General features: G+C 36.2%; 1 protein-coding gene across 1 annotated transcript; it reads left to right on the top strand.

Moving 5' to 3' along the window:
* Nucleotides 1–555: 555 nt before the first annotated feature.
* On the top strand, nt 556–23796 carry LOC138696087 (trypsin-7-like). Its single transcript, XM_069820620.1, has 6 exons — nt 556–631; nt 4563–4651; nt 7376–7399; nt 10838–10908; nt 12518–12659; nt 20263–23796. The coding sequence occupies exons 1-6, from the start codon at nt 559–561 to the stop codon at nt 20656–20658; spliced, it is 795 nt and encodes a 264-aa protein (XP_069676721.1). The 5' UTR covers nt 556–558; the 3' UTR covers nt 20659–23796.
* The last annotated feature ends 977 nt before the right edge of the window (nt 23797–24773 follow it).

Below are 24773 nucleotides of genomic sequence, written 5' to 3'. Positions count from 1 at the left end.
GTTATGGCTTCATATAGCGTAATATGAACATTTAATCCAGACATTTGAGATGGGCAGAGTATGTAGCAAGTATGGGTGAATCCAGAAATGCATACAGAGTGTTAGTTGGAAGATCTCTACTTTTGGAAAGGCCGAGACGTAGATGGGAAGATAGTATTAAAATGGATTTGAGGGAGGTGTGATGTGATACTAGGGGCTCAAGATAGGGACCGATGGAGAGCTTATTTGAGTGCGGCAATGAACCGCCGGTTTCTCTAAAAGCCATAAGTAAGTAAATACTATAAATTACTATTGTTCCACAGCAAAATAATAGTTTTTGCTCCATTTGTAAGCCTATTTATTATTGAACTAGGAAACATAGGGTGATTATTAATTTTATAGCAGACGTAAGATCTTTAACTATCTTGCACGTAGACAAAAATGCTTTATTTAGTATTGTAATCACCAACAGACTAGTGTGTTATTGGAGCACAAGTTATTTTTCTCCAGGATAACCTCTGACCTCACTCGCAAAGAATGTTCTATAAAAACCAGTCTAAGATATAAACTGTGTTTAGTATGCAAGTGTTCTGCTCCACAATGTGGTCTGTATATTTTCTCGCCATATCACTACTTGCTACTAACACTGATGGTAAGTAATTAAAGAAACTAATTATACACAGAAATAAATGGCTATTAATGCCACATACTTAAGAAAAACTACAGTTGTTTTCAAAATAGGTTTCAATATATTATGTATATTTCGTGTTAAGGAAAAATATCCCACTAGTGTCTACAATCTGCAATAAAAACCGTGTAAAACAACAGGTCATATAAAAAAGGTCAAGTTGCGTAATACATTAGTTGCTAGTTGGACATAATAAACAGATAGCACTACCGGTACCTACTTTTGATACAGCCCTTCTTTTGAACGCACAATACAGTATAGCAAATAAACTTCATTTGTTTGTGCAATTCGGCTTTTTCATAGACAGCATAGAGATAACATTTGAAATCTAACATGAAGCATGAAATCTCATTCGTTTAAACATACAAAGAAAAAACGGATATGTTGTGTCGGGGTTGAGATACACTCATTATGACTAAGATTTAATCAATCTTGAAATGAACAACATAAGTAAAGTACTCCAAATCACAGAAAAGTACTTTCATTGTGATTTTTTCTTACTTCCTAACTTTCTTATTTAGTTATTTATTTCTTTATTTATTTGTTTTTTTTTTTTCGTTTATTTATTTGTTCATTTTTTCTTTATTTATTTGTTCAGCTGTTTATTTACTTACTTATCCATTCACTTATTTATTAATTTCCTTACTTATCCCTTTACTTACTTATTAATTTACTTATTTATTCATTTACTTACTTATTAATTTAATTATTTATTCGGTTACTTATTAATTTAATTATTTATCCAGTTACTTATTAATTTAATTATTTATCCATTTACTTATTAATTTACTTATTTATGCATTTACTCCTATTTGTTAATTTAATTATTTATCCATTTACTTATTAATTTACTTATTTATGTATTTACTTACTTATTAATTTAATTATTTATCCATTTACTTACTTGTCCATTCACTTACTTATCCATTCACTTAATAAATTCATTTAGTTACTTATCCATTTACTTATTTATCCACATATTTATCTATTCAATGACTTACTTACTCATTTATTCATATACTAGCCATACCCGTGCGCTTCGCTACATTTGTTAGAAATAAATGTAAAGTAATTACATAATTAAAATAGAATATTTGGTCCAGGGAACATTTGTTTTTGATAGAAGGATAAATTGTTTAATATGTTACTTAATTGAAATTGTATTTAAACAATTAAAATACGCTCATTTTGTCCAGACAGCACTCATTTCCTGCAATGATACTTCCTTTAACATGTATCTTAATTGTTATTATATGCAAATAATTAAAATAGGATAATTTGGTTCGGAGAACATACGTTTTTGGTGCAAGGTTAACATTTTTCTAAATTAGTCTTGACTGCATCCTTTAATAAATAACTCCAAATTAAAGTCAATATAGAGTGTATTGTGTACGAAGATAATTTTTTATGTCAACCTCACTGTCCATCTTTTTTTTCTTTGTTAAGTTTATTTATACAAGCTTTAACATCTGTGGTATGTAGCGTGTTTAGAATGTGTAGGTATACCAGTAGGCCGTTTTTACTATTGTTGAGTTTCTGTTTCTATTATGTGTTGTAGATGGCTTGTGTTCTCGTAACTGATTATAGATTTTATTTAATGTTTAACGTATTGGTAATTGAGGCGGTGATGAATGATGGCATGTAAATTTCCAATCTGACATTTGCCTTTATGATTAAGGGAAACCATGAAAAACCCCAGTCAGATTGAACGGCCACAGAGTTTGAACCTGTGATCTCTCGAATGCGAGTTTCAAATTCTACAGTCTGAGCCAACTCGCTCCGTTGTGTATTATTCTTTATGTAAATAAAAAATGAAAATTAATGTGGTACATAAATATTATTTTAAGAAAATAATATGGGTAAATTATGAGCGCAGGTACGCCATTTCGCGATACTTTTTAAAACAACTCAGCTCCAGTGAGCTCAGTGGTAAAATAATTATTTTCACTTTATATGTGCTGTATATTTGGTCCAGTAAAAATACTCATCTTTACAACAAAACTCTTGAAAAATACTATTATGTTCTGTGTACAAAACAAACTGAAGTGTATAAAATTAGAGTATTTTATGTGGACCAAATACAGTTTAAATATGCAAATCTAGTTTTTCAGGTAAAGCTCCCTGTAAAGCAGATTTGAATAATTTCAAGGGAAAAATTGTTCCGGGTATAGATCCCGGGACTTCTGGTTGAATTTACCAGCGCTCTACCAACTGAGCTACCCAGGAACTCAACCCGACACTGTCTCAATTTTTCCCTTTATATCCACACAACTCGCGTGGGCTGACGAGAGCCAGAGACTCACTTGGACTTTTGGTTTTCTGATAACGTGTCTACAGTAACGTATATACATACTAGGTTCAAAAAGTTCCCGGAATTTGCTAGCATCATAGAAACAACGTACCTTAAACACTATTCTACAGCATTCCCTTCAAAATAGTTGCCTTCCGCAACAACACACTTTTGCCAACGCGTGTAGAGTTCCTGGAAGCAGGCCTGGAAGCCATTTTGTGAAACCCGTCTTAGTGCTCTCGTCGCGTTTGCGATAACCTCTTCAGCATTGAATCTCCGTCCTTTCAGATGACTTTTCAGACGGGGAAACAGAAAGTAATCAGGTGGTGAGAGATCAGGAGAGTATGGTGGGTGATCCAAAGCAGTTATGTTGTGCCTGGCAAGAAAATTCTTTACAATAATTGCGCGATGAGCAGGTGCATTGTCATGCATAAGGAACCAGTTGTTTTCTACTCACTTTTCTGGACGTTTCCTTCTCACTGCGTCCCAGAGGCGACGGAGGGTTTCTACGTACAATTCTTTCGTTACAGTACGACCTTCTGGAATGAACTCATGGTGCATGAGACCCTGAGAGTCGAAGAAAACTTCCAACATAACTTTGCTTTAAGTGTGCTTAAATGCGACAGGCTCATGTCAGTAGATTTACTGGCATGTGAAAGAACTCCTGCGGGACAAAATTCCGGCACATCCGGCGATGCTGATATAACCTCTGCAGTTGCGAGCGTCGTTAAATAAAACATAACATTTAAAATAACTTTGCTTTTGGAAGTGTCCCTAGGAAATTTTTGCTTCCGAGGAGATGTTTTCGATTTCCACTCAGATGACTGTCGTTTAGGGACTGGGTCGTACAAGTAGCACCAGTTTCATTTTGTTTAAGAAATCACCATCTTCATCAGCCATACTGATCATGTCCCCAGCAAAACACAGAACTTGATGTTTGTACTTTGCTCTGTGGACATAATTACAAAATGCGACGAACAAACAAAACACTATGATAAACAATTGCCTACAACTCAAAACCAATAATTGCCATTATCAACAAACTTTAAGGAAATGACATCATGAATGTTACCAACAAAACAAATGTATAATATCCCTTGTTATATATTAATACGAAAAATGGTAGTAAAATTCCGGGAACTTTTTGAACCTAGTAGTATTATGCAAATCTAATTTGCATAATATAACCTCATAATCCATTCCAAGGACAGATCCTGTGGGAGCTTCAGTGCTTCTGCATACGAATTCACGAGCCATCTAGAACTCACCACCACTGCCATCTACCAATCATTGAAGAAACCCCGAGGAACATCCATTGCGGACGGTCGATTCGCCATCACGTATCACAGGAGATACCCTATTTTTCGAAGTGAAAATGATGACGAAAGAAAAGGTGTGGAGATTGTTGATGAGGGAAAAACGGGAATACCGACTTTTTAATCTAATGTTAGATTCCTCACGTCTTGTAATATCCAAAGTTCTTATGTCAAGGAACTGATTCTTTCAAACTTTACAAAATAAATTTCATGTTTTAAATTTTACTAACGCACTTATGCATATTCTTTTGTTTTTCTACATGAAATTATAGTAAATATTTCATTTCAGCACTTAAACGTCATAAACTACCATCACATTTGTCAAGAAGGCCTATAGTGGGAGGAAGTGATGCCAAGATCCTTGACTTTCCATATCAGGTAAGTAGGGAAAGCTTTAATTCTTCGAGATCGCAATTTCATCATAATCAAGTTTAAAATATTATTAGAAAATTAACATAATATAATCTGAATCTTTATTTCATTGACCTTACTTATTTACAAATGGCTTTTAGAGAAACAGGAAGTTCATTGTCGCCCTCACATAAGCCCACCATCGGTTCCTATCATGAGCAAGATTAATCCAGTCCCTACCATCATATCTCATCTCCCTCAAATCCATTTTAATATTATCCTCCCATTTACATCTCGGCCTCTCCAAAGGTATTTTTCCTTTCGGCCTACCAACTTCTATATGAAGAGTTCAGAACCATAGTGGGCTAAGCGCCATTTACTAAAACCATAGAAAACAAGGGTTAAAATGAAGTTATTACCATAATTCAATGGAAACATATATCAAGTAATATAAAGTATACACATTAAAACTAAATTATATGTCAATTTTCATTAAACTATGGTATTCAGTTAACTCTAGCTTTCTCCGTTTTTAATAAATGGCGCTTGGCCCACTATGACTTTGAATCCTTCATATCCATGTTTATATTCGCCCATACGTGCTACATGTCCTGCATATCTCACTGGCGACACTGACAGTATCTTTGCCATCTATTCATAGAAGTAGTAACTAAAGCAACCACACTTACACGAACAAATTATCGATCAGCGCGAGGTAAGTCAGAACCAAAGATATAACAAATTTACAAACTTTGAAATAGTTCCGCTAGTTCTCAATAGGTGACATCATTATTGGGACGGATAAAAACGTGTTGAAGAAAATGGTTATGCAGATTAAGTACAGGCATACATTATTCTCATACTTGACAATATCAGCGGTTTCCCGCCAAACATTGTGCTTTTTACAATCATTAGATTGTGATGAAATTTTGACTTCTATTGTGCGCTGTTAGAAAGGTCGCTTTCATGATCAGAAAGTTGTTAAGTCAGATATCTTTGAAGCTAGTGTACAATAGTTTGGATTACATGACTTCCCCAACATAAAAATAAAAAACGACAAGAAAACGGTCCTATTTCCTAGGTCCAGTGGGTTGGATCTTCCTGAGGAGTAATCTTGTAATATATTCAACAGATAAGTCTCTCTTTTCTTGCCTTACTTACTTACAAATGGCTTTTAAGGAACCCGAAGGTTCATTGCCGCCCTCACATAAGCCCGCCATTGGTCCCTATCCTGTGCAAGATTAATCCAGTCTCTATCATCATATCCCACCTCCCTCAAATCCATTTTAATACTATCCTCCCATCTACGTCTCGGCCTCCCTAAAGGTCTTTTTCCCTCCGGTCAACCAACTAACACTCTATATGCATTTCTGGATTCGCCCATACGTGCTACATGCCCTGCCCATCTCAAACGTCTGGATTTAATGTTCCTAATTATGTTAGGTGAAGAATACAATGCGTGCAGTTCTGCGTTGTGCAACTTTCTCCATTCTCCTGTAACTTCATCCCGCTTAGCCCCAAATATTTTCCTAAGCGCCTTATTCTCAAACACCCTTAACCTATGTTCCTCTCTCAGAGTGAGAGTCCAAGTTTCACAACCATACAGAAGAACCGGTAATATAACTGTTTTATAAATTCTAACTTTCAGATTTTTCTCTTTTCTTGCCTTATAATATAATAATGAAGACAATGTATAGCTACAAAATATTACCAACTTTGATACTATACAAAACCTAAATTTCGCTCCGTGAAATCACACTCAACAACTGTTTATTGTTCTGGCTTTATACGGAGTGTTTCAGTAGGATATGCCACTTTTTAATTAGCTATAACTTTGCGTCCAAAGATGATTTTTAAATTCTAAATACATTAAATGATAGACACACGAAATCAGGAGTTTCATTGCATATCGGCAGATGGTAGATTGCCTTCTATACATCGTTGTAATGTTCATTCTTGTCACATAATCATTCATCTCTCAGGATATGTAAATTCCCAAAACACGCGGATTTGGGAGTCAGAAAATACGGTCACAGGATCATTGGGCCAATTTTCCCAATTTTCTTTAAAGAGACTATAAATATTGATGTGTAAAAAAAATTCACGGACTTCATAGAGCAGCTATACGTCAACGAACTTACGCAGGAATATTTTCAACAGGATGGCACCACATGCCACACCTTTAATTAATTCATGGTATATATCAGCTGCTTCTTCGAGGATCGTGTTATCTTTAAAGTTTTGTTGTCTCTAAGGTCACCAGACTTGACGTCAACGGATTATTTTCTGTGGGGCTAACTCAAGGAAAGAATGTACAGAAACAGACCACGAACCATCCAGGATCTCCGGACAAAGCACAGCCCAAGTAAGCAATATCGGCGTAGACATGTTGAGGCGTATATCTGACGTGATGAAACGGGCAAGACTGTGTATCCAGGGGGGGGGGGGAGACATTTCCAGCACATCTTGTAACTATGTTATTTTTCCAGAGGTATCCGCTCATTTACATTTGGCTAAGTTAATGTTTTTTTTTTATTTAGTAAAGTAATATATCTACGTAATAAGTGGGATATCTGACTTGAAGCACTCTGTAGTTACACGCTCAGGGAAATTATTTTTTTTTTAATTTGATTTTAGTATTACTAGATATGTTGTAGCATGGTGAGTCTTCGATTTTTGTACGTACAACATTTCTACAGCGCATACTTCATTTTATAACCGAATAAATGTTTCTTTCTGTTTACATTACAGGTATCACTGGGAAGACGATACCGTGTAAGTATTAAAAACACTTGGAAAACTTTAATTCTTTTCTATTTCCATTATTACTAATAAATGACATTATCGGTTTAGCTCGAGTAGCATCGACTTGGATTACCGATCCGGCTCTGCGCTCGGGCGTGGTTTCGAATCTTGCATGGACCGATTGTCTGCTTTGATTTCTTCCGAAGATTTTCCCAACTGTACGGCAAATTTTCGGTAATCCGATAGCAAACCCTCCGACTCATCTGAAATACAATCTATCATCAATTTCATAGAAGTTAGATTTATTTTTACTGGCAGTATTAACCCTTTGCAGCATAGGGGTTGTTCTGAACAACCACCGTTTTCTTTCTTTCTAAATTTTATGGCACGGATATTCTACCAAGGAGCCACCTCTTTAGTATACGTAGAGGTGCCATTTGTGTTTTAAAATTTTGTGCAGACTTAAAATGTTGAAAAAAAAAATTGATCTAAGCTTAGTTATGACCCATGACATGAAAAACATAAAAAATTAATTTGTGCTGCAAAGGGTTAAGGTCATAAGTAGAGATCGTACTTTGTCCCACGAGGCTGCAAGATCAAGTATTACTAGAGTTTTTATTTAAATGGACGACTAGCGTGCTTATGCAAGCGAAGTACTTGAATGGCGTTCACGCGACTCCTGTTTGGTCAAGTTGGGCAGAACAAAAACGGACCACTTAAACAATTACACCAATATTTACAGTTTAAATTATTTACACTATGTGCACTAGAACACGTTATTTTTTACTATTTCCACTATCATAAAAATGTAGGCTTACATTGATAAAATATTATTACACTATTTTGCTCAGTGTTGTGAACTGTAATGCAAGGTATTTCATGTACTATTACTATAGCCTACTTATTTTGTAAATAGTGTATAATAGTGTAAAAATGTTTGATCAATGTAAACCTACATACTTTTTAATAGTGTAAATATTAAAAATAGCGTATTCCAGTGCCCATAGTGTAAAGGAGCTGTCAGTCATCGACTACTTTCAATAGCGTATTGTCGCCCTGGATGGCGCAATCTGTATAGTGCTAGCCTTCTGTGTCCGAGGTTGCGGGTTCGATCCCGGCCCAGATCGATGGCATTTAAGTGTGCTTAAATGCAACAGACTCATGTCTAGGGTTGCCAGACATATTTGAAAAAAGTACGGGACACTTATCAGTTTCCACTGACTGTGAGTAAGTTTAGTATGCACACCCATCAAAATGCCAATCTTTCAAAGTGTATATAGTAAAATTTACTACACAAACACTTTACTAACTAAGAGTAAGTAAACAAATATTAAACAAAATTCTTAGGGAGCATATTTGCATTAAGTTTAAGCTTCTTTATGTAAGTTCCCTTCAAACTGCTTCTATTAAGTTAATACAGAAATAACTACAAAATACTCTACTCACGTGACAATATTATTATAAATCAATCCGGTTTGGCCTTGCAATATTTCTCTGAAGAATTAATTTCTCTTAATAACTGTTTATTTTGAAGAATCATGTCATGAAAAGCAAACACAATCCTCACTGAAGAATGATTTTACAACAAGCATTGATTTTACTGTTCTTACAGATAATTTATTTTTCTCATCAGTCTATAGAGCGTTCATGCGAGAAAATAATCTTCCGACGCACTCATTTGTTCCAGGGATACACAAAATGAACTCCACTACCCTCTTCAAATTTGAGCGTTCTCCTTCAGTACTTTTAAAAAATACACCCAGACTTCATCTAAACGTTTGGTGTTGCCATCACTCGCCTTGAGAAATTAATAACTCGCAATAATATTGTTTGATAATAGTTCATCTACAGTCACCTGCAATGATGAAGTGCGATTTTTGTAATTTGTAATATACTGTAGAATAGACATTGTAACTTTTCCGTTTTTTCTCAGTTTAGAACTCTAAAATACGAGACGGAAAGCTGTTCCGAAGATTTTTCTCGAGACAACGGGACGCATTAGCGAAAAATGGGAAGATCCCTTATTTTACGGGACGTCTGGGAACCCTACTCATGTCAACCCTACTAATGCCATGTAAAAGAAGTCCTGTGGGACAAAATTCCGGCGACGCTGATATAATCTCGGTAGTTGCGAGCGTCTTTAATAAAACATAATTTAAATTTAAATAACGTATTTTAATGTATATAGTATAAAGCGGCTGTCAGACATAGACTACTGTCAAAGGTCGATTATAAAAGGACTGCTTTTCGTCTCTAGAATATGATCTTTCTTCAAACATTTCATTTGTAGAATGCGATTTTTATTTTAATATATAAATCTTCCTTCATTGCGTCAATCTTTCCTTTCGTCCAAAATATCTAATTTATTACCAAATTGTAATTGTGTAACTCTTAGAATTACATGTTACTAAACACATCTACATTTTGCTCGTAATATTATTATTATTATTATTATTATTATTATTATTATTATTATTATCATCATCATTTCTATTATTTTTATTATTATTCCATTTTTTTCTGTATTGTTATTTATATTTGCTATATGTTTTATACTGGTTTAGTGGAGGAAAAGAAGGCCTCATGGCTTTAACTCTGCCAGTAAAAAGAAATCAATTAAATAAATGAATAAATAATATAAATTGTAGTAGAGGTTATCGTAATATAATCTTTATCACTATAATGCCTTGTGAACAGTCTGGAGATCTAGTTCTGAATCATGAACAGAACGTCAACTGAAACACTAACAAGATGTAAGTGTTGTCTGATTGTACTTCTGGCATACGGCAAACGTAACGTCACGTGAATATAGTGCATGAACAACTAACTTAATCTCCGTACACCTTGGGCCAGAATACGGTCCCTAGTTCTCTTCCTCTCAACCAGTATACAAATACAAAGCAAATACAAATACAGAAAACGCTGCTCCCTCTATGTATTTTCATACCGAGCCATCTCACCTACTGAGGTGACTTAGAAAACTCCGAGTTAGAGCTCAATAAAGCGAGTGCGAGTTGGACTTTATTCACGCGAAGTAGACTTAGTCGACTCGCCGACCGAACATCTCTGCCTCTGACTCAGGATCAAAGATTCAGCAGTGAGTCGAAGATATCCGATAACATTTTTATTCACACCAAACTGAGCAGAACTCCAATATATGCGAGTTTTGTGAGCATACTCAACTTTATTCACATCACCCATTGTCACAGTATTGTCGAAAAGTAACTACTTAGTTCTAATTGCTAGCACACGAAATCAGGTCCGACTAAACCCGATCGACGCAGACCTATAATACTGGTAATATTTTATGAAGACTCACAAACCAGTCTATTCCACCCTGAAGGCTGATGGTTTTTACACAGCTGGAACATTTATTATGATAAATTTTTCTTTATGTAATATATGAACGATATGATGGAACGACATGAACACATTTATGTGCTAATAGTAATATTGTTACTGTTTCAGGGGACACACTTCTGCGGAGGGTCCATCATCAGCATGGACTGGGTCCTTACTGCTGCGCATTGTGTCGATGGGTGGGTTTCTTGCTTTATAAAAATTGAATTATGGTTTATTTAACGACGCTCGCAACTATAGAGGTTATATCATCGTCGCCGGTTTCCCGGAATTTTGTCCCGCAGGAGTTCATTTACATGCCAGTAAATCTACTGACATGAGTCTGTCACATTTAAACACACTTAAATGCCATCGACCTGGACCGGGATCGAACCCGTAACCTCGAGCATAGAAGGCCAGCACTGTACCAACTACGCTACGAGGCCGACTTTCTTGCTTTGTACACTGCCGATACACAGAGTGATTTACGAAAGAAATGTCATAATTTTAGGATATGATTTTAAGCTGTCTTGAATGAAAAATTTCGTATCAACTTAGGTACAAATTCGAATGGTTAAATAACTATTTCCGTTTACTGATACAATTAAACACACCACTGTAAATCAATATGACCCAGTGACAGAGAACTTGTTAGCGAAAACATGCACACTGAAGTATTAAACGTAACTCTAAACTCTGCTGTAACCATACACTACGTCTTCTAGAACACTAATGGGATGTGCACCAACCTCGGTTTAAAAACGTAGCAACCATGAGTTACGAAATCACGGTTAAAATGCAACCGTGGTTAAAATATGTTTTTTGTGCATCATTCACAATCACCGATTACTTACACATGTTAGATGACACCCTATTTAATCAGGGTGAAGTCTGATGGCTAACAACCGTTTTCTTAGTCACACAAATGGAAATGAGTGTAAGTATGCAGGGGTTATACAATAAGGCACGTGTTCTTCAGTAGACACCCTGCTCACAATCACAACAAATTACGCGCACTACAGGGTCACTCTAAACAATAGAACAGATTACTTGGTTCCGAGGCTTTCCCCAACGTAAGACGAATGTCAGGTAATCTATGGCGAATCCCCGACCTCTTCTCGCCAAAATACCATCTCACTATCACCAATTCCATCGACGCCAAAAATAGCTCAGTAGTTGATATAGCGTTGTTAAATAACCAAGTAAAAATAATCTAAAATTTTGCTTTTGTCTCATTTATGTTTATTTCATTATATTGTGTTTGCTATAACGGTATGAAAATTCAGTTGGTACAATAAATTTTTGGGAGTTAAGAGGGCTTAGCCCCATAAAGTGTAAATTTGTAAAAATTGCAGGGTATTACATTACATGTTTTCATAAAAAGAAGTAAGAAAATGGCAAGTATATTATATTCATCCAACATAGCCATTGTATTAGGTTATAAATATATGTTCGTGACATCATAGACATCATCAATGACGTCACAACTACCATCGATTCTAGGAAATTACCCATTATTCAATCCAATATGCTAAAAATGTGAAATTCTAATTCCCTGATAAATGCGTATAGGCCAGCCAAGTTCCGATTACCGACGGCAGAAGTCCGAACTACTGAGCTCGTTGCATGTTTCCTGTTTGTAGCGATAGCAGCGACCTTATCTCTCGTCGGTAATGAGAAGTTGGTAGGCCTATAACAGCCCTCTTAATCCTAATCAGCTGGAGAACCATTTCTTTCTGAACAAAATGAAAGACATTTATTTAAAACAGTTTTAAAAGGGATAGAGTAAGCAGTATATTTGTTTTGCAGGAGCGATCCAGATGATTTATTTGTGAGAGTTGGGACCAACCTGCTAAATGAAGGTGGTGTTACACACAACGTTTCCAAAGTTGTTAGTCATGCCGACTTCAGCAAACACTTAGATCTAGACTGCGATATGGCTCTTCTGAAGGTAATTTTTACTTGTTAATTAGATTTGATCGTATAGATAATTTCCGGTACAAAACTAATACGCGGTGTACTGTTATGTCAAATACAAGACAACTATGAACATACGTTCTTCCAATAGACATCCACTGCACGCAGCCGTAGAACTTCTAGCCGCGTCACTGTTTCTTCCGCAGCCAATCACGTTGCAGCTCGGCTAAATTTAAACGTGCGCGTCTTGTCATTGGCCGCTGATGACGTTATGTACTTCCACTGCTGTCATATTCAGTAAACAGCTGTTAATATACTGCCTGCTCGGCGGCAAGCAGGTATATAGAATGTGCAACAACGCTGCCAGCTTAAGACGTAAACAAAGAAGAGGAGCCACGCCGGAAATAACAGCGACGCGCTATAGTATACCCTCACTATACCGAGTGTTCATTTCAACGTGTGTCATGACGTCACTGTTGTGAGTCGGCGATTTGAAGCGAGTTTCACCTTTTATGTCAGTCAGATAAGTTGCCTATTATTCAAGGCGTTCAATCTGAACTTGAGAAGTGTACGGTATAACTTGAACGTCGTAGCAACAGATGGCGGCCTGTACGGTCTGTGTGCTACCATAACCTCTTTCGAACTATGTTTTGCGCGGGCAAGTCGTACGCAGGGTATTTGTTATAATCGGTTGCGTACCGCAACATTCCACATCACAAATCAAATGCTCCGTGTCCATGTTGACCGTCCAAGTTAATGTCAAAAAATACATAAGTAATCGTCTTAACCCTCTCGCCATATCCCGACAGTAAGAAAAAAACTCTCCTCAGTACGTGTTTCCAAACAGTTCACATTCCTGCTACTACCGGCGTTACCGTGCGTATCGGTACGCACTCTTCAGAATGAACGCCGTACTTGCTAGGCAACTTCTCTGGCACTTAGGTAATACGCCTCTGCGGAAATGTAGGAAGATTGAATTCTCTAGGCTCATCGGCTGGCCACATGACGGCATACGGCGAGCCATGACACACTTTGAACTGAATACGCAGTATAAGACCTTCAACGTATAGATTAAAGTGTACAAAGCGTGGCGATTCTTAGACCTATGTTTGTATTAGAGCTGAGTATTTTCAATTGACCAAAAATGGCACTATAAATCGATAAATAAAAGACGACTATTTTCATAAAAAAAAAAGCACCCAATGTCTCTTAGTTCAAAAATACAATAGGCCTGCAAATGGAGCAAAAACTATTATTTGACATGGAGCAATAGTAATTTATAGTATTTACTTACAAATGGCTTTTAGAGAATCCGGAAGTTTATTGCTGCCCTCACATAAGCCCGCCATCGGTCCCTATACTGAGCAAAATTAATCCAGTCCCTACTATCATATTCCACCTCCCTCAAATTCATTTTAATATTATCCTCCCATCTATGTCTCAACCTCCCCAAAGGTATTTTCCCCTCAGGTCTCCCAATTAACAATTTACACGCATTTCTGGATTCACTCATACGTCCTACATTCCCTGTCTGTGTCAAACGTCTGGATTTAATGTTCCTAATAAAATTGTGTTAGAGGGAAAAAGAAACTGGCCACTCTACCCCATTAGCTCCTGGCCTAGTTGTCTCATAAGTGGTGCCTTCTTGGTGTCACTTGTGAGGTTCAGACCTGTCTTCGGACAGTTGACTGAACAACAACAATTATATTAGGTGAAGAATACAATGTGTGCAGCTCTGCGTTGTGTAACTTCCTCCATTCTCCTGTAACTTCATCCCTCTAGCCACAAATATTTTCCTACGCACATAGTCTCTCGTTTTGTTTTTGTGAAAGCAATGAAATTGAAAAATAGACAAATGTTCATTTGCAGATTCAAGCCTCAACATTTTAATTTTTAATTTGAGAGATTTCCATAAACTTTCTACTAAATATATTTTCAGTCCACTGTCTAAAAAAATTGTATGAAACACGTGCGAAACTAGCGTTTTAAGCACTCGCAATGTTGTACACCTCCCCTTCGGATCGGTGAACAATCTTCACTTCTCGTGTTTAAAACGCTATCATTTCGAAACTTGTTGCATAAATAGCTATTTTATTCATTATTCCGCAAGGTACACATTTGATCTTACTTATTAGATGTTGTACTTATTGTTTATTATACACTTACCGGCATGGAATTTCTATTTTTTACATATTTTATAGTTATTTTCTATCCAAAGATCATGAAGAACGATTAATATTAATTAATATTATTCATGTTTGTTTCCTGTTATTTTTAAAACTACGTTTATGCGCCATATTAATTTTCATTTGTATTTATTTACGTAAACAACGATGCGCAATGGGGCCAAAAAAACATTTATCTTAATACACAATATACGTCATATTCATATTGGTTTGGAGTTATTTATTAAAGAATGTATTCAAGACTAATTTATAAATATGTTAAACAAATTATTCTTGCACCAAAAACGCATCCTTCCTGGACCAAATGATCGTATCTTAATTATTTGAATACAATAACAATTAATAAACATGTTAAAGGAATTATCCCTACACCAAAATATATGCTCCCTGGATCAAAAATCGTATTTTAGTTATTTAAATACCAACGAAATTAGGAAACATGAAAAACGAATTATCTTTGCACCAAAAACTAATACTATCTGGACCAAATGAACGTGTTATAATAGCCTACCCAGCGAATAGGGATTATAAAGAATGGACACTGAGCGAATTTTCCTGTGTTTTGTTTTTCTGTGCGCCAGCGGATAGTTCCACTTTCAAGCGCTACAGGTAGTGTAATCGAGCATACGCTAACATAATAATTGAGAATAGAGTTGAGACACAGGATCCAAACATCGCCTACCTCATTGCATAATCCAGTAACGCTTTGCTTCAAATAAATTCAAGTTAACAGCTTTTCCTTATTTCTCAGTGACAAACTAGTTGTAATAATAATATTTTATATTTCAGATATCATAAATTATATTATAAAATAATATAATACATTATAAAATTAAGCATCAAATTCGTTTAATATTTTTATAATATAATATAATATAGGTATATGGTTTTACTTCTCATGAGAGTTTTGTTTTTCCATTTTCAGCGCTATCAAATCATTACATATTTTAATTGTTGTTGGGGTCAACGTCTGAACTCTCATTATAAAGGAACTCTAGGGTCTAGACATTACAGTTAATGAAGGATTTATTATTTAATGGATCCAATTTATTTTATTTGAGTACATAATGTACCTAGATGTATTAATTATATGTGTTATATTTCCGCTGTGTCGACTGCTAGCTGGTGTGATGTCAGCGCCAACTCTAGGGAGAAAGCAGAATCTGACGCTCTAGCTGGCTTGAAGGCCATTGAAATCGGTCCGGCTACTTCAAATGTACCGACGCGAAGTGTCCATTCTTTATAATCCCTATTCGCTGGCCTACCTTAATTATTTGAATACAATGGCAATTAATAAACATGTTAAACGAATAATCCTTGCGCCAAAATGAATGCTCCATGGACAAATTCATTGTATTTTAATTATTTAATTACTTCGTTGTTTCATCTGGTATTTTATGAGGTTGGTATGACTGAGATACCTATTGTCAATTGATTTCATTTACAACAGTAGGCTGTGACCGACCGAATATATAAGGACTCGCCACGCGAAGGTCGAGGCAAATACTTCACTATAATCACGGCCGACTTGATGCTCCCTTCGCTTAGCGAACATCAATTCGGCCGTGTTATAATAATATCGGACAGCTAGCAGTTCTGCGCGCTGGTGCTGGTACCTAGGCGGCCGGTGTGGCGATACTCGCGCAACAAACTGTAATCAACTGCAATGTATATTGTTGCTGGGCTAGTTAATATTTTTATTAATTAGTGCTCTGTTAAAATGTCAGGGTGTATATGTGCTGTTTATAATTGCTACAAAATTACGGCATTACAAATTGCTCCAAATCATACTTTCGATTTCCGAGGGATCATAATATGAGTCAACAACATTCTTTAGTAGGCCTGAATCCTTCGTCTTTGTGTTGATAGAAAAATACAAATTAGCTTTTCTATTTGGACCTAATAAATGAATAGGAGTTAAAATGTATTGGAAATTTTAAGGTTTTATCAAATTACGTTTTATTGTTGACCACATGGCTTTACTAATTATTACAAGCATCAGATTACTATCAATTTTATCTTTGCAGTTGTCAGCAAAAGCATTATTGTAAATTCATTCTGAATGTCAGAATTGATTTTGTCTCACTAAACCAAAGAAAAAATATGTAACAATTAATTACGGAAAGTAACATGAAGTATGCAATATTTCTCATAATATGCAGCTTTGATAATAAGACAATAATTTTACATTAAATACTATTCAACATTTCTGAAGTGTTTCATATATATTATTCCACATTAGTAACTCACGTTTTAAACAATAGTCCGAATCCCGCTATGTTGTTATTTGTATTTGTGGACGTAATTTCACGCCGTTCCGCTAGATGTCAGGTCCGCGATATTTCGCACTCAGTCAATGCTGCTAGTATACAGCTGTCCGGTATTATTATAGTAAGGTATTTGGTCGGGGTTTCTAATGGCACATAAGCCACAATTCGTGATAAATATGTTCCTTGCTAATTTTCCAGGTGGTGTACTATACTGAACCATTCTCAACTTCTTAGCGACAAGCAATAATACCGGTATTTGTTCTCAATTTAAAATATAAATAAATTTCTTCGCTATTTAGAAGCACAAACAACTGATTCAAATTCGTTTCCTCACTATTACTAGCTCCATTTAACATTTATCAAGACTCTATGATAAACTAAACTTGTCGTAATCACATAAGAATTTCCCATTTTTCTCTTCACACAAACGGCTGTTCTATTCCAGTAATTAAACAATATTTCTTCAAATTAATGACTTCATATACTCACAGTTACGAAACCTCTTTTTGAATTGTGCGATGTTTTCTTGAGATTCAAATATAGGCACTTGTAGACAAATATTAACCACAGTAGTACCGTAAACACAGATAACACGATGACAACTGACTTCTTAAGGTAAGCGTTCACTACATCGTATCGCACTCATCGGACGAATCGCACGGCTCGGAAAAAGACTATCTTTGCTGTAATTGTTGTCACCGCGTTCAGTACATCGTATCGGACGCATCGCCTCTCGCCAAATCCGTCCACGTTTCTCGGATGAGCAACTTTTCCGATGCGTGCAATCATGGCCTTCTTTAATAAATCAGTGTCGCGCCAAAATGGAAGACGGAAAACTTATTTCGCGTGTAGAAAATTGCGAAGAATTATATAATTTGAGGCGTTCCCATTACAGTAATCAAGTCGTTTCTTGCAAATATATTATGCAACCAATATTTATTTCGTTTCTTCCTCTTCAATTAAGACGCATAAAGCAATTACAAATTCTTATTCGCTAACAGACGTAATTAATAGACCTAACCTCAGTAATGTCAATATCGTACGACGTCATGTTTTAAACAGCTGATAGGGACTCCGATGAGGAGATGAGGTAGATCCGTTACAGTGAACGCACTGCACCTAAAATATCCGTTGCGTGCGATTCGTACGAGGAGTGCGATACGATGTAGTGAACGCTTACCTTTACAGCAACCCCATTCAGTAAGCGTACTAACGACGTGTGTGCAAAGAGAGAGGCTTGCTTAGCGTGTGACGTGATTTAAGAGCACGTTGCTGTACTAACAGGGGATTTTGCTGTAGAGGTAGGGTAGACGAAGCGCCCAGAGTTTCTTGGTGAAAATTTCTCAGATATTTCGTGAAAAATAAATAAAATATCTCCTTTATGCTTAAAAAATGTGACAATAACACACAACACATGCGCAATCTCAATAGGTAAGAACCTTATACACAGCATTGTATTTGCAACATTCATGACTAAATAAATCTGTTAATAATAGTAATAATAATACTTATTTACTTACAAATGGCTTTTAAAGAACCCCGAGGTTCATTGCCGTCCTCGTATAAGCCCGTCATCGGTTCCTATCCTGAGCAAGATTAATTCAGTTTCTACCGTCGTATCCCACCTCCCTCAAATCCATTTTTATATTATCCTCCCACCTACGACTCGGTTTCCCCAAAGGTTTTTTTTCCCTCGGCCTCCCAACTAACACTCTATATGCATTTCTGGATTCGCCCATATGTGCTACATGCCCTGCTCATCTCAAACGTATGGATTTAATATTCCTAATTATGTTCGGTGAAGAATACAATGCCTGCAGTTCTACGTTGTGTAACTATCTCCATTCTCCTGTAACTTCATCCCTCTTAGCTCCAAATATTTTCCTAAGCATTTTATTCTCAAACACCCTTAGCCTCAGTTCCTCTCTCAAAGTAAGAGTCCAAGTTTCAAAACCATACAGAACAACCGGTAATATAATTGTTTTATAAATTCTAACTTGCAAGTTTTTTGAGAGCAGACTGGATGACAAAAGCTTCTCAGCCGAATAATAACATGCATTTTCCATATTTATTTTGCGTTTAATTTCCTCCCGAGTGTCATTTATATTCGTTACTGTTGCTCCAAGATATTTGAACTTTTTCACCTTTCCAAAGGATAAATTCCCAATTTTTATATTTCCATTTCGTACAATGTTCTGGTCACGAGATATAATCATATGCTTTGTTTTTTCGGGATTTACTTCCAAACCTATCTCTTTACTTGCTTAAAGTTAATAAACTTACTTACTATGACTTTTAAGGAACCCGGAGGTTCATTGCCGCCCTCACATAAGCCCGCCATCAGTCCCTATCCTGAGCAAGATTAATCCAGTTTCTACCATCATATCCTACCTCCCTCAAATCCATTTTTATATTATCCTCCCAACTAAGTCTCGGCCTTCCGAAAGGTCTTTTTCCCTCCGGTCTCCCAACTAAAACTCTACTGTATATGCATTTCTGGATTCGCCCATACGTGCTACATGCCCTGCTCATCTCAAACGTCTGGATTTAATATTCCTAATTATGTTAGGTGAAGAATACAATGCGTGCAGCACTACGTTGTGTAACCTTCTCCATTCTCCTCTACTGTAATGTCATTCCTCTTAGCCCCAAATATTTTCCTAAGCACCTTATTTTCGAACACCCTTAGCCTCAGTTCCTCTCTGAAAGTAAGAGTCCAAGTTTCAAAACCATACAGAACAACCGGTAATATAAATGTTTTATAAACTCTTACTTTCAGCTTTCTTGAGAGCAGACTGATGCCAAAAGCTTCTCAACCGAATAATAACACGCATTTCCCATATTTATTCTGAGTTTAATTTCCTCCCGAGTGTCATTTATATTTGCTACTGTTGCTCCAAGATATTTGAATTTTTCCACCTCTTCGAAGGATAAATCTCCAATTTTTATAGTTCCATTTCGTTCAATATTCTGGTCACGAGACATAATCATATACTTTGTCTTTTCGGAATTTACTTCCAAACCTATCTCTTTACTTGCTTCAAGTTAATAATAATAACAATTATTATTATTATTATTATTATTATTATTATTATTATTATTATTATTATTATGACAATAATAGTTTGTATCGAAATTTCAATGAAAGAAGTTGTTATTCTGTTGTTATATCTGTTTACAGGTTGAAAATCCATTTGAAATCGGTCCCATGGTGAAGCCAATTCCTTTAGCAAAGACGCCATTAAAAAGCAGTTCTATAATTGTGGTGTCAGGATGGGGTACCACAGAAGAAGCTGGAGATTTAGCGAATACCTTGCTGAAAGTGGAAATACCCGTGGTTCCACACTGGGAATGCAAATGGCTGTATGGAGCGAATAAGATATCAGAAAATATGTTTTGTGGCGGAAGAGCTGGGAAGGACTCGTGCCAAGGCGATTCAGGGGGGCCTGTTGTCTCTAACGGCATCCTTATTGGAGTCGTATCATGGGGTGAAGGTTGCGCTCGTCCAGGATATCCTGGCGTCTATGCCGACGTCTACAAATTAAGATCCTGGGTTCTTGAAAATAGTGGCGTATAGGTCTTTGTTGCATAAGAACAGAGACATTATCATGACGTGATGCGAGAAAATGGCGGGTGACTCGCGGCCCACTGCTAGTTTGGTTTCCGGCGAGCGCATAACCAATCCTCCGGCACTTTTACAACACATAATAGTACAGTGAAACCTGTTCAAATCGGAACCTGAATAATCCGGAATCCTGTCTATTTCGGAACAATTTATTGGTCCCGGCGAAATTCGTATGTATTATGTGTAATTTTTTCTGAATAAAACGGAAACTGTCCAATACGGAAACGGAAACTGTCTGCTTCTGTTCAAAACGGAAATAATATTTTCGACACACTACTGTAATGTAAACTATATTTTGAAACAGTATGTGCTTTCAAGGAATGTACGAAATACGTAGGTCACTAAGATAAAAACAATTTTTACTTCGCAAAATTTTTGAGGGCACGAGGGTGTGTTGGCCCGGTGGTCATAAATTTTATTACCCTATTGACTAGGTAGACGAGGCCCTTCAAAGAAATTCAATGCGTTACCCCTGTATACTCTCGTAGCTGGGTAGAACGCAAGCCTATTAGTGATTTCGTGTTGAAAAAAAGTTGCGTAAAAATTTTGCACTATCATTAACTGATGAAGTAAAAGTTATCGAGGAAAATTAGAAACGAAGCGTATGGAAAATAATGTTGCAATTTAGGAATGGAAAACTCAGGTGTAACTTAACACTTTCAGAAATAAAGGCCGTATCATGAGTGAGTGGCTTGCGGTCAATAATGGTGACATAAAAAGGAAACAGAAAACAACTGGTTATGTGGAAATAAATTAACTGTTGTGAGAGTGGATTCTTCTTGCCCTTTCAAAGATCATGCCAATTTCTGGATCTATTCTGCAATGCAAACCCTTGAACTGGAAAAGGAATTAGATAATCCAGAATTCAAGGCTTCTAATGAATGACTCCTAGTCCAATTAAATAATATGTTGTGATATACAGTATAGTATTATAGTATAGGGTTAGATATTAAATTTAGTGTAATTAATCAACTTTATAGTGTTTAATGAGTGAGTTACGATAAAATTTATACAGGAAATGAGATTTTCATCAAGATCATTCACCAATTAAATAAGCGAAAGGAAGCTAATTTAATGTCAGTAGTGTTAAACGGAATATTTTGTGATTCCTACAATTTGCGGCATGCCATTTTGTTTTTTATTTATACAAATTATAAAATATTCCATTTTAACTTCACACCTGAATAACACGAAAACCTGTCCACAAAAAAAATAGGACCATGTCACTTCCGTCTTGAACAGGTTTCACTGTACTAACAATAAATATTCAATAATTTGGACTTAACATGCTTACGGTCGTTCTGAAAATGGCCCCCATTTGTCGCCACACACAACTGACATCTTCTGATAAACAAATGAACAACACTCTGAAGTTCCACATCATTGATAGTCTAGATTTCTCCTCATCTAATCTTTCTTCTGTAAGAACACTACGTTTCCTGCTTGAATTTCGATTGTTCACTGAGCCTGTTTCTTTAAATCTTTTAGCGAGTCTTCTAATTGTTTCGGCAGAAGACACAGGTCTGTTTGGAAACTTTATTCGAAATTATTGTTTTCGCATACGGCCTTCTTCCTTTTATGTACGTATTGTACAGGGACATCATTTTATTTTTACTTCATTTTTTATTGTACCTGAGTTTTTGAATGTACTTCACTCCCACCCCTTCTACTAATGAAGTTCAACCATCCTCCACACAGATCCAAGACCGCATATACAGTCATAGTAGCCTTACGGTCATAGTAAACAGTACGTTCCAAAAATATGTTCGCGTTTTCCAGTGACGAAAGAGCTTTCAATATTGAATCATTTTCGCACAGGTACTGTCGTCCATTTGCCTACGTCGCATCCCGGTTTCCCCCCACCTGCTTCTATTCGCCTCAAGGGCTTCGTTAAGTAATTAACTGTCACGTGATTTCCTCTCTTTCTACAACCCTGCGACATAACCACTTGGACGGACAGTATATAGCATGTCTGAGTAATTTTATCTTTTCGAATCGGCCAGAAATGAAGATTGAATTTACAGTATGTAAGGTAATCTTTTATAGATTAGGTACAGAATTATTTCAATATGAGTTATTGATACGAAGTATGAACCTGGTAATTGGAATTAGGTACAGTAGTCTATAGTAAGATAATATGCACATTAGAACTGGAGCCTGTATCGAAATGAACGGCCACCATTTTCAAAAATGTGTTTAAATATCCATATTACAATTATTTTTCAATTTAACTTCATTCTCTATCGTGTACGCTAATGTGCTGTAGACAGTATAATATACACTGCATAATGAATACGTCCGCATGGACAGCTCAGTTCGTGAGTAAAAACAGTTATTGTTAATACTGTACTGTATTTTGATTCAACAAAAACCCAATGAAAATTATTAAACTCAAAAGCATGATATTTCCTAGTTTACGTAAATGGATGAACTACTTTTCTACCTCCTATACCTAGTAAAGTGATTTGTTTGTATTTTACGCCAGTATCATCGAACTCCAGTTGTGGAAGGGGGTAGCAAACAGTGTTTCCGGTTTTCAATCGTTGATCCAAAGATATAGCCAGGTTAATATAGGAAATGTTAGTAAAAATAAAATGATGTCCCTGTATATATACACACGTTCATGCAATGAAAATTTGTTGGTAGGCATTATCTAAATACACAATAATCACTAAACTTTATACACTAACTTTGTACACTTGAAGAATCAAGACTTTTGTAACACGACTTGTGACTACAGCGAATGCCATACGGCGACTGACTATCTACTGCGCCGCACCTCTAACAGCTCGCGCATCGCAGACAGCACAGGGAGCGGGCCGCCGTTTTTTCGCCTCACGTCATAATAATGTCTCTGTACCTGAGAAATTAATTCCTATGACACAAAATTACAGATTCATTCCATATCCACGCTCATTGGCTTGTTCAGGAATATCTGCCACAAATGAATATGTTCATATAATAATTAACAAAGCCTATAACTCTCTAAATATTGTATTAGATGCTTAATCAAACAAATATCAAATAATGTATTACTGTCAATGAGCTGCCATTTATCATAAATAAACGTCTAGAAATTTTCAATAGCAAGATACGGTCTTCTTTGTATATTTTTCAAAATAGTTTTCTTTCTCCCTGGCTACAGTTCCGTCTTCCTTCGTCCCGTTACTACGGGGCATCTACAAATGATGTCATATGTAATTGAAAGAATAAATACTGATGCATTAAAAAAATGATATTTATTTTATTTTCAAATTAAAATTGTTCATTGTTTAAAAAATAACTAAAAACATGTTAATAGTCTTCCTAATTTTACAGATTTCAACCGCTTGCTACGGCCGAACCGTAAAAGATGAATCAGGATACACTGCGAGTAAAATGCGTTAGTAAACGCGACTCTTCAGAAATTTAATCCGTTTTGATCCATCTCTTACGATTTAGGAGTTAGGAACATTTCTGATTGACTTAAGTAACTGCTATGCCGAGATCATCATGCAGTAACCTTAACAACTGCAAGCGTGTGACGTCACGCACAGATAAACATGTGTACAGGAAGCAGTCGCTCAGAATATGAGACTTTATAGGAAAAGAAAGCGTGAAAAGAAAGCTGATTTCCAAATCAGTAACGACGTACCAAGCTGAGATATACAGAGAGAGGCATTGTAAAGTTACCGCACTATGCAGAGGACGTGTTTGTTGAGCACACGTTATTACGTAGTGTTGCATTACTACACTTGTTATTGAACATTATTTGAGTTATTTGTGACTCCACTCGTCAATTAAACACTTCGTACGCCTACCGCTATCCGCGTATTCCATCCCCATCACTCAGGAATTTTAGTGATGAGTCGAGCAATGGATTGCGGGCAATCTGTTCCCCGATGTCCCCTGCATAGTGCGGTAATTTTTCGCTGCATCTCTCTGTACTAGTGCCGAATACGTTCGTGAGTATAACATTAATTTTAATGCCAAGGTAAAGCCGTTTTAATACAAAACTAGTATTTAACCTTACTCAGAGTTGAGCCTGGAACCAAGGTTTTAATATATATATATTTTTTAATTTGCTT

The sequence above is a fragment of the Periplaneta americana genome, chromosome 1 (assembly GCF_040183065.1).
Source record: "Periplaneta americana isolate PAMFEO1 chromosome 1, P.americana_PAMFEO1_priV1, whole genome shotgun sequence".
NCBI classification, from domain to species: domain Eukaryota; kingdom Metazoa; phylum Arthropoda; class Insecta; order Blattodea; family Blattidae; genus Periplaneta; species Periplaneta americana.
Note: the sequence above shows the minus strand (reverse complement) of the source record. Positions and strands in the feature narration are given on the sequence as shown.

What these genes read in the sequence shown, in the direction of transcription:
- LOC138696087 (XM_069820620.1), top strand. Translation starts at nt 559, where the DNA reads ATGCAAGTGTTCTGCTCCACAATGTGGTCTGTATATTTTCTCGCCATA. An exon ending in CACTGGGAAGACGATACCGT is followed by an intron (nt 7,400 to 10,837) that starts GTAAGTATTAAA and finishes TTACTGTTTCAG; the next exon opens with GGGACACACTTCTGCGGAGG. An exon ending in GCGATATGGCTCTTCTGAAG is followed by an intron (nt 12,660 to 20,262) that starts GTAATTTTTACT and finishes ATCTGTTTACAG; the next exon opens with GTTGAAAATCCATTTGAAAT.